At 33.6% G+C, this 12,182-nt stretch overlaps 1 protein-coding gene across 1 annotated transcript; it reads right to left on the bottom strand.

The window, feature by feature from the left end:
* Positions 1-1,376: 1,376 nt before the first annotated feature.
* On the bottom strand, positions 1,377-12,181 carry HELRODRAFT_169786 (hypothetical protein; the record flags this gene model as incomplete). Its single annotated transcript, XM_009015604.1, has 26 exons — positions 1,377-1,407; positions 1,557-1,654; positions 1,737-1,863; positions 2,055-2,218; positions 2,707-2,854; positions 3,061-3,205; positions 3,344-3,466; positions 4,643-4,784; positions 4,983-5,036; positions 5,319-5,547; positions 5,806-6,187; positions 6,403-6,497; positions 6,633-6,707; positions 7,190-7,469; positions 7,607-7,739; positions 7,886-8,020; positions 8,513-8,578; positions 8,919-9,027; positions 9,762-9,868; positions 9,922-10,062; positions 10,133-10,234; positions 10,494-10,548; positions 10,858-10,947; positions 11,160-11,287; positions 11,479-11,887; positions 12,105-12,181. 26 exons carry the CDS (start codon positions 12,179-12,181, stop codon positions 1,377-1,379), a joined length of 3,645 nt encoding a protein of 1,214 aa, XP_009013852.1.
* Between the last annotated feature and the right edge of the window lies 1 nt (position 12,182).

Genomic DNA, 12,182 nt, shown 5'->3' with positions numbered 1-12,182 from the left:
GTGTGTGTGTGTGTGTGTGTGCGTGTTCTGCGTGCGCTTAATTTTAGTTTCCTTCTATGCATTTAGCTCTTGTTAATGTAATGTACTTGAGTATCATGATATCATATATAAGTCTTGTCATTTTTTTAGAGGTTGTGGTTATTTGTGTTTTTTACATTTGTTATTATTGTTCGTTACTGCTGTTGTTGTTGTCGTCGTTACACAAACAAACTGACAAACATACGAACGAACAAACAAACGAACGAACAAACAAACAAATGAACAAATATATCGAAAATTTCCTACTACATTCTGTAGAATGGCTCACCCTTAATTAGTTACATTATCGCCACTTACAAACACACACAAACACACAAACACACACACGTATATATATATATATATATATATATACATATATATACTTATTATCAATAGTCTTGCCTGTTGTAATATCGCGATATCCATGCTTCTATATAAATAACTAGCGTTTCAAATGAATGTAGAATAATATTATACTTATAATATATTTGCCATAATTAAAAACAATAATAATTATAATTTTTTTTATTATTATTATTGTTGTTGTTGTTTTTTTTGTCGTTGCTATTTCCCTTATTAAAATTGTTATAATTATTTTTTAGAAATTATTTCCTGTAAATTTTCTCATGACGATGTTTGTGCAATATAGTGAAACTTCCTACTGTTCATCCCGGGTTCTGTCGTTCATTCGTTCGTTCATTTTTCATTCGTTCTTTTGCTGGTTCGTTCATTCATTTATACATTCGTTCATTCATTCAATCGTTCGTTCATTCATCATCCATTCATTCATTCATTTACTTCTATTAGAGATAAACCAAGAGAGAGAAAGAGAGAGAAAGAAAGAGAGAGAGAGAGAGAGAGAAAGAGACAGACAGACAAACTATGGGAAGAGAAACAAAAAGGATTAATGAAATTGAAAGAGAGATACAATCAGAAAATTATAAACGAAGAAAAAGAGGAAAGGAAGATCTTTGAGAAGAAAGATAGAAAGAGAGAGAGAGAGAGACAGAGAGAGAGAGAGAGAGAGAGAGAGAGAGAGAGAAAGGGAGAAAAAGAGAGAGAAAGATAGAAAGAGAAAGAAAGAGAAAAAGAGAGATTTTATAATAAAGAGACCTCATAAGAATAGTATGAAACGCATTTTTTTTTATAACCGGAGAAAAATCTTTTCACTCAAAGACAAGTTTGAAAGAATAAATTAGCTTGAATAAATAAACACGTCCCGAATGAAAATAATATCTAATAGGATCATACACAGAGAGAGAATGATGACGACGACGATAATGACGATGACGTCACTGTTTACGATTGTAGGACTATTCGGGTTTTTCCCATTATTACGCCATCGCGTGTCAAGCCTACGTCATGTTCCATTCATTATTTAACTGCCTGCGACGAATAATAATAATAATAATAATTATTATTATTATAACTATAATTATTATAATTTATAATTATTATTACGTGTATTATATTTGTAACTAATTCTAAAAATAATTCATAATATTGATATAAAATAATGTAGGTTTTGAGCTAACTTGTAGTTGTGGATGTCGTTGAGAATCGTGGAGAGCTTGCTGACTTCCTTGCACACTTCCTCCACGTCATCTCCCTCCTCTGCGCCCAATGTTGACAGCTGTCGGGAAAAGGAATGATGGAAGATGATGGATGGAGGGAGTGATAGTGAGGAAAATGGATGAAAAAAATTCACTGCAAACCTGATAATCTGAAAAGCCCCGAGTTACCATGGTGTCCAACAACAATGAAACATTACGACCAGGGCTGAGTCGCATGTACCTACCACCATTCTCGTGTGCCAGTTTTTTTAAAAATGAATTGGCTTGTCTGTGTGAACGTGTGAGTATGTGTGTGAAAGAGTTTTTGTTTGTCTACGCAGATGTATGTAAGTATGCATGTGGGCTTGTTTGCAACATGTACATTTTGCGTCAAAATTAGTTTATATAAGTTGTAAGTTGGTGTGTGTTTATATATTTCTGTGTGTGTGTGCATGTGCGTAAGTTTTAAACCACACTTACTCATCATTGCAGTTGAAAGATATAGTGTTGACCTTGACCCGGTTATTACTGCCCTTATTAATATTCATCTGACCTACCTCCTGACCAATCAGCGACATGGTTGTGTCTGGGCGCCCGTCGGTCAGCAAGTAGATGGAGCTGGCTTCCGACATTTTAAATGCAATCTGCGTTGATTGGACGGGGTTCTTTTTTGTTTATTTTAAATTTAAATATTTAAAAGTTTATTCTTTATTCAAATTCATCAGCAGATTAAGTTAAAATTTACCGAAAGTATATAAAATCCCCTCAAACTATATGAAACCTCACCCTATGAATAAAATATTCGACTTGAAATATATGAAATTCTACCCAAAATTTACGAAATTCTACCCAAAATTTACGAAACTCTACTCAAAATTTACGAAATTCTACCCAAAATTTACGAAATTCTACCCAAAATTTACGAAACTCTACTCAAAATTTACGAAATTCTACCCAAAATTTACGAAATTCTACCCAAAATTTACGAAATTCTACCCAAAATTTACGAAATTCTACCCAAAATTTACGAAATTCTACCCAAAATTTACGAAATTCTACCCAAAATTTACAAAATTCTACCCAAAATTTACGAAATTCTACCCAAAATTTACGAAATTCTACCCAAAATGACCTGCAGTGCATGGAGAGTGCACGTGTTTCCGTGAGCATTGAGGTTCTCATCAACCCACTCCCTCGCTTGCCTCAACGTCTCCTCGTTCACTCCAGTCATTCGCAACTTCCAGGCACGAACTTCGTTTGAAAAGGTTAGGATGTTGAAACTGAAAGAGTGGAAGAATGAATGAGTGAATGAATGAATGAACGGATTGATGAAAAGATGGATAAATGAATGAACGAATGAATGAGTCAAAAAGTCAAAATTAATGTATTCCTGATTTTAAATAGGAAAAATTATTACAATGATATCTATCGACTTTCATAAATAACTAAAATGCATAGATGAGAAGCTAGGGAGGTCACCACTGACAGCTTGCAGACGTGGGCGATCTGCTCGTCCAGTAGCAGCTTCAGTGCACTTTTAACTTCAGTCACGTGGTCAACCATCGAACCGGAAGTGTCGATGATGATGATGCAACTATCTTCTAAAATTTGACCGAAATATCTCCGGCTTCCTTCATTTGGGGTATGATGATGACGTCAACAAAGATGACGATGATGATAACGAAGATGATATAATTGACGAAAAAGAGAGAGAAAAAACAGAAAAAGAGAGAAAGAAAGAGAGAGAGAGAGAAACGGTAGTAACAAACCTGTGTAGAGCCATTTCAGTCTTAGTAAATATTTCTTTATCAATACTTTAACTTCGTTTTCAATGATAATCAATTGATCGTTTTTCAGTAATATGTGTCTATATACGTTTGTGTCTTTCTCATCTTTGTTGTTGTTGTTGTTGTTGATGATGTCATTGTTGTCGTTGTTGTTGTTGTCGTTAATGTTTAGCTTTTGTTTATCTATATACTGTTTGACGATCGGATGATTTGGGCAAGTTCTTTGCGGTGTAGATGAATAATTGAAATGTTTTGACAGAGATGTATGTAGTTGTTGACGTTGTTAGTGTTTAGCTATTAATGTTATTGTTGCTGATGTTGTTGTCACATCAATTTTTCATGAATATCATTAACACGTTACATTACATGACGCAAGTCACAATTTTTTTTTAACTTTATAATAAAATCTAAAAAAATTCATTCATTCATTCATTCATTCATTCATTCATTCATTCATTCATTCATTCATTCATTCATTCATTCATTCATTCATTCATTCATTCATTCATTCATTCATTCATTCATTCATTCATTCATTCATCCATCCATCCATCCATTCATTCATTTATTCATTCATTCATTCATTCATTCATTCACTCACTTCGTTCCGTCATTCAGTATCTTAGTCCTCCTATGATGGCATACAGAACCGAGGGTTATTTTATTAATTTGTGATTTTAGCTTCGGGTTGGTATAGCAGAGTAACCACTTAGGAGGAAATAATTTAAGAAATTGATGCGAATATTATTCAATAATTATGAATATCATTCTATAATTATGGATATCATTTCATAATTTAAAATATTAGGTCATAATAATGAATATTAAGTTATTTTTTTTACAATTTCTTTGAATATTCCTCCATAGTATCAACAACAAACACGCAATGCACGTAGATGCATAACGTGTGAACTAACGCATCACACACACACACACACACACACACACACACACACACACATTGCATCATCGTGGAATAAATAAATTCAAAAATAAAAATGTATTTCCCACATCTTTGGTCGACAGGTTAGTCTCTTCAATGCCTGCAAACGCCATCTGGGAAGTAATCTTTCTTCTAAAAATCCTACCTACGTCATGCCTGACGTCATCTATGAAAATTTCAAAAAGCATACATCAAACATGTAACGTAACGACGTTTTAAGATAACCGCACCTAGATACAAACACACATACACACACACACACACACACACACACACACACACACACACACACACACACACACATACATACATACACACACACACACATTTCAACAAACCATAATCCGACGGGTTATTCTCACCCCTGACTCGACCATAACTTTCTTGAGGGGCACTCGAGGGCCTGAACTTTGACCCGCCCATATAGGCCAAGTTCTTTGTGACCCTTCTTTTGATTTTCTCTTTTTCGTTTATATGGTTCTTGAAGGAAAAAAATATTAATCAGAAGAAAGTTGATATTTTAGTATCACAAATTGATATACATGTATTGAGAGAGAGAGAGAGAAAAATAGATAGATAGAGAGAAAGAGAGAGAGAGGAGAGAGAAAGAGAGAGAGAAAGATAATAATTTATTATTTTACTCATTTTTCAAATATTTAAAAAAAATTTAAACAAAACCTGTCTGGCCGCCGATAAAATAGTTTGCTTTAGTGAGAGGAGTGATCTATTTTCCTGCAATTTGATTGGTTGGTCCATTCTTGATTGATGTGATGACAGAGTTGACCTGAATTCTTTTTGGTCCTATGGGGAATAAAACTCATTTATTTATGCCTTCAAACAGAAAAAAAATATTTTTTCGGACTGACAAATTAAAACCACAATAGTATATTAATTATTAAATATTAATGAAGTATTAAAATGTCAATTCATCGTCAGCTGAAGTTGAGAAAATTCAATAAAAAATTAATGATGAATTTGTTGAGGAGTTGAAATTCGAAAACGCGGTTCTCCGACTTCATGCAACAGACGATTTTTTGATCTGACGGCTTCAACAAGCTGCGTGCACTTTCTAGAATGTTCTTTCGCCTTTTCCATTTCGTCCCTCAAGAGCGTGACGTCATCGCTCTCTATGATGTCTGATTGGTTGGAGTTTTGTTTGAGTTGTAGAGTTAATATTACGACTATTATGATTGTAAATAATGTGTCTAATGGTGCAATGCTTGGATTGATATATGATACGTTCCTGAGATATTTTTAATATTCGACGATAAATTTTAAAATAGTTATTGAATCAATGTGTGTTCGTACAAATAAAGTATCTATATATCATTCATTCTGTCAACCAACCAATCCTTCCATCAACCAACCAACCAATCAATCGATCAATCAATCAACCAACCAATCCTTACATCAATCAATCAACTAACTCAGTCCATCAACCCAATGAAATCTTCCTCCAGTACAGTGGGCCAGTTCTTTTAAATAATTAACGATAGATGACCTTGACATATATCTGGGTCGCTCTGACCCAGTTTCTTGATCAGCAATCAGGTTGGCATGTTTATTGAATGCTATTTGGTTTAGTTGATCCGTAAATCGTAAGTTGTCATAAAAGTCGGTTAAGTTAGCTGGCGGCACTAGGGGTGAATTAGGGTCAAAGATCATGACGTCATTTAAAATAGGGGTGCCGTTTGTGATTGCCCTGTAGCCCCCCGTATTCGGGTAAGGTGAAAGGTCAAGTCGTTTGATGGCGGGTTCGTAATCATCGACGGAAGTGTAGATGACGTGAAGTTTTACGTCACCATCCAGACAGTGCTCTTCCAAGTATGACGTCACCAAATCACGTGATTGGTCTGGGGCACCCGTGGTCATCAGATATAAACCTGAAAAAATAACAAGCGAATAACTAATTTTCAAAAAAATTTCAATCATTAAACACAGAAAGTAGACCAAATTAACAGTACCAACGGTCTCCTACATACATTCAACAAAAATACATAGTTTTCAAATTATACCTATTAAACATAAACAAGATTATATATTAAAATAGATCAAAATAAAACTTATTAAATAAAAAATAATTTCAGAAATGAGAAACCTAGAGGGAACTTGGTCATCTCATCATTCTCGATGACCATCATTACACCGCTCAATGTGTTGCGACTGCCCGAGCACTTCAACGATTGTATCCATCTGTGTTGGGGAAATATTATAAGTAATCTAATTATGTCTAATTATACTATTATAAATTAATTTAATTATAATTTAGTTTAAATTGAATTTTGAGAAAAATAAAAGTTTAAAAATTCAAGAATGAATTTTGCAGACTTCCAGGCTAATTGCAGCTGATCGCCATTTGGTTCAACCAATGTTTTCCTCCACATTTTAATTTCCAAAGAACATCTGATGACGATGATGGGGATGATAAAAAAGAACTACTATTACTACTACTACTAACAATAATAATAATAATAATAATTATAATAATAATAATATCACTACTACTACTACTACAATTACCACAAAAATTACATACGCAACGATGTTGAACAATTTTTTGTTGTGAATTTGCTGCTCGAGTAGCATCCTCAACGACTGCTGAATGTTGAGTAGGTGGCGTTTGTTGTCGACGCACATATCCAATAACAACACAACACTGTTTTTTGAAAAATTTAAGTAGGTTAAAATGTCAAAAAACTAAATCAGATAGCCTCATTTAATTGTGTCTTCAAGTTTGACCGGCTTGTTGTTAGCAAGTTTAAAAAATTGTGTTGAGTAAAGTTGGCAAAGCCTATCAGCGATAACATCACCACACGTTCAACAACCACACAACAACAACCACACACCACCGCCAGCCACCAACCACCACCATCGTCCAAACAAACTTTTCTTCAGTAACACTACCGAACAATCTTCTACTTCCTTTCTCCAGCCACTCGACCCTCTTTTCCAGCAATCCGACCATCTCTCCGAGTTGACCTTGATACTTTTGAAGTTCAAGAAAGTTCACGTGAACATTTTTTATCGATCCGTCCGACCAATGAAATTGTACCATCGCCCGTTCGTTGACCAATGATTGTACGGTTTTCCCCGTCACGTGCACAAACTGCTGACGGTAGGAGAAGGCATTGCGAGATAAGACTTGGTAAATGTCAAGGTTTTTGGCTGAGGGTAAAAAATGTTTGGGATTATTTTTATGATTTTCATACGGTAGAATCATAAAACAAAAATTATTTGAAATAATACAAAATGATTTTAGCCTTTTACTCTATATTTTTTATTTGTATTCAAAAAATAGGAACCTTTTAACCCATTTCTCAACAGCCAATCATGTGAGGTGTCTTGCTTGAATGTGATTGGCTCGAGTTGGAGGGGCTGGAAATGGTTTGAAGGCAGTGATTGGTTGAAAGGATATTGACTCAATTCTTGGCTGATCTGAGTGGTTGATTTGCGTCATATATTTTTAAACAGCTTTTGATCATTTTCATCATCTTCACCACCAACAGCATCACCACCATCACCACAACCATCATCGTCATCATCATCATCATCATCATCATCCTAGCCATCATCATCATAACCTCCTCAATGATTTTAACGATGGCAGTTCCAAGCATTCCGGTCCTGATGTTGTATATGGAGAGGAGGACCTGCTGGCATTTCTTTACCTCCTTAAGTAGCAATTCCAGCTCTGAGCTCGTGTAATTCAACTTCTGCTTGTTGTGGGAAAGAAAAATTAAAAAAGTAATAAAATAATTATAAATAATCAAAATAATAATAATAATACTAATAATAATAATAGCAAAATAATAAATTATTAATTATGATAATATTGATAGCACGAAAAGTTTGAGCTGGAGGCTGACCGCCTCAAAGAATGAAAGTCAAGATTCATTCAATTTAGACCTTCGAAGTCATGCATGACGTCACAATCATCATGACCATCATCATCATCATCATCATCTTAGGACATCATTACTATTATTTTATGACATCATCATCATCACCTTTGGACATTACTATCATCATCTTATGATATCAAATAACTATCAATTAATAACATCACTATCATCATTTGAAAACATCAATTAACCATAATTTTATAGCGCCATCACTTAAATCAATTAATTAGATTAAATTAATTTAATTAATTAATTAACTACATCATCATCATTATTTTCCAACATCATCGTCATCGTCTTACTCACTTCGAATCTCTTATTGAAGCAATGGTAGACACCGCCCGTATCGCTGGCAAATCTTCTCATTAACTCCTTTATTTCAAATTGGATGTGAAGTGACGTCATTACAATCATTTTATAATATCATTGATATCATTATGTGACGTAATCATCGTCATTCCGATGTTTTTCTGGTCGTCATCATGTCGTCATCACAATGCTTATGACGTCATCTCAGTGGAAAATTTCACAAATAAAGTGCCAGCACAAAAAATACAAATACACTCATAAATACACACGCACACACGTACAAACACGCGCAGTCATACAATCGAACGATACAAAGCGGACGCATACTTCCACACATATACAAACACACACACACGTTCACACACACAAACACACACACAAACACAAATACAAAGATACTAACATTAGTAGCTTCGTCGTAGCATTCAAAAGATACAAAATGCACACACACATTCAAGGATAGCAGCCTCCTTTCAACATAGTCACATATCATCTGCAAGCCGCATTCAGGCCTTAAGTGTAACATATACATATTTATTTATATAAATATATTTAATAATAAATAAATATATATATATCTTATATTTTATTACTATTTTTATTATGGTTGTTATAATGACAATTATTATTATTATTATTGGTAGGAATATATTAGTAGCAGTAGTAGTAGTAGCAACAATAGTAGTAGTAGTAGTAGTAGTAGTAGTAGTAGTAGTAGTAGTAGTAGTAGTAGTAGTAGTAGTAGTAGTAGTAGTAGTAGCAATAGTAGTAGTAGTAGTAGTAGTAGTAGTAGTAGTAGTAGTAGTAGTAGTAGTAGTAGTAGTACTTACTTAGATCCAAGAATCACGCATATAGTATCCACACAAGCAACCTCATCATCGTCGTCGTCATCTTTTTCATTACTCAAAACTGTCATCATCGTCTTCTTCATCGCCATCATCAGATCATTACCATCACCTGCCTTTAACTCATCCAACCACTGTTTTGCTTCTTCAATCCTTCCATCCATCCATCCATCCATTCATTCATTTTTATTATTATTCGTATTAGTAGTAGTAATAGCAGTAGAAGTGGTAGTCGTAGTATTAATATTATATTTAAAACGATTTTCATAAAAATGATTTTAAATGCTGTTCATTCAATCATTCACTCATTCATTCACTCAGTTAATTAATCAATCAATCAATTACTCAATTGGAAACATTAATCAAGTGCAATTTTAAACTAAAATAAAATCAAATTTCACTTTGTTTGGCTTATAAACTCCGGAGAACTCCACAACTTATAATATCTGCTGTTGTAAGCCGCCAAGAATAAACTCCTCCTATTTGATAACTGCTCTTGCACTAGTTGCTGAGACAAAATTTTTAAATAAAGGACTATCAGAATATAGTATGACAACTAACTTTAGCAGTAGTATCAGTAGCAATAGAAGTAGCTTTATAAGTAGCAACTGTAGCAGCACAAGCAGCAGTTGTTGTAGCAGTCGCGGTAGTAGCAGTCGGAAAAGAAGAAGCAGTAAGAAAAGGCGCTATACAAATAATCCGCTAATAATAATAATAATAATAATAATAATAATAATACTAACATAAGTGATTTTTGTACTGAATTACTAACTTTCAAGGCACTGATGTACAACATTCGCCTGTTGTGCACGAAATTATCTTCAGAGCAGTCAAGCACGACTGCTACTCTGTCACCTCTCACATCGCCAAAATACTTTTTGAGGTGATTTTTATTATATTATTTCAACTATAATTAATAATAATAATAATTAATAATGATAATAATAATAGTAATAGTGCTAATTCTAATTGTATCAATGATACTACTACTGCTACTGTTGTTGCTACTATTACTACTACTACTACTACTACTACTACTACTACTACTACTACTACTACTACTACTACAACTACAGCTACTACTACTAATAATAATAATGTTATTATTATTAATAATAATAATAATTTTTCACTCTTTTTGTTCCTTTGAAGTATTCTTTAATTTTCACCGAGTATTCTTCAATTGCCCTAAAATAAAATAAAAATAATAATAATAAGATGGAATAGACTAAAATAGAAAGCAAATACTATTGCCATTACTATTTTGAAGACTGCTACTCACTATTACTGCTTTTACTTCTCTAAGACCACTACTGCTGAATACGTTCCTCTATCACTACTACTGCTACTACTGCTGCTGGTTCTGCTACTATCACTACTACTGCTGCTACTGCTGTTGCTGCTTCTACTACAACTACTACTTTTTCTTTTTTACTGCTGCTTCTGTTACTACTGCTACTGCTACTTTTACTTTGAGACCACATTCAGCAGACATACGCTTGAAGTCGGCTGTGGAAGCTATCCACATCAGACCGCTGAAACTCCATGCATTGCTGTAACTTTCCGGTTGTCTTACTCATTTTCGGTCTGAATGCATGAAGTTATAGGAATATGTTCTCGTGAGATCGATCGGTGTGGAGTTTGCCGAATTGGCTTGTGTTTGTTTTGTGTGTTTGTTTTTGTAGTTTTTAGCTGTTTCTAAATTTATGAATGCCATGTGTAACTGTGGTGTTGTAAGAAATTGGCAACGAACGGTTTTGGCGATTTTTAAAAAAAATCACGAAATTTTTCCATTGGACCTTTTGAATTTGGCCAGAGATAGCAGGTGTTTCATGTCGAGTTTCAAATAACTTAACGAGTGAATCCTCATCCAATCCTCCATCGTTCGATACTTCTTGCATAAGTTTTTCAAATCATCAGACATGTCCTGATCAATATTTGGTAAAATAAAACTTAGAAAACAAACGTTTTTCGATCGTCAGACGCAAACTTGTGAGTGTTAGCTTTAACTGATTGATGATATTTATAAATTTTCAATATTTTTATACTATATATTAAACACAATTTCAGTAAAAACATTTTGATAAAAATAGAATGAAAAATTTTCTCAAAGCCAACAGCTAAATCATTGGTCTGATTAACATGGGTGACAAGCTCTCTCTTATCAACGTAACTGTTTCCCACATCTGCAGCATTCCAATTATTAATCCAATCTTTCTTTTTATTATTATTATTACTATTATAATTATTATTTTTACTATAATATTTATTTTTATTATTATTATTTGTGTTTTTGAATTTGACGTTGTGTTTTTCATTAGATCTGCTGCTGTTGTTGTTTCTTGCGTGGTGGTTGTCGTTGTGGCGGCCAGTAGTAAAGGCGAGGCGGTCGTCGTGTGGCGTTTTTTCGTGTCTGTGTGACTTTTGTTCAGTCCCCTGTGGTTTCTTACTTGCTTTTGTTTGTTTACCTAAATCTGTTTCATTGAATATTGTCAGTGGTTGTGGCTTTCCTTTTTGCACTGGTTTCCTTATAAACAATTTTTATATAAATTTATATTTCAATGATTTTATTTTATCTCTTAACGTTTGTTTATAATACTGTTTCCTATACCAACAACAACATATTATATTTAGAATCTAGTTACTTAAATTTTATTTTCTTATTCATACATTCATTCATCCATCAATTCATACACTAATTCATTTTTTGTATGATCTAATTCACAATTTTTTAAATAATTCACCTCTGTGTTGAGTTTCTTGTACTATAATCTCTACCTTCCAAATTATTACTAAGCATGGAATCATCAAAATCAAACATA

This window comes from Helobdella robusta, assembly GCF_000326865.2.
Source record: "Helobdella robusta unplaced genomic scaffold HELROscaffold_16, whole genome shotgun sequence".
Classification (NCBI taxonomy): Eukaryota; Metazoa; Annelida; class Clitellata; order Rhynchobdellida; family Glossiphoniidae; genus Helobdella; species Helobdella robusta.
Note: the sequence above shows the minus strand (reverse complement) of the source record. Positions and strands in the feature narration are given on the sequence as shown.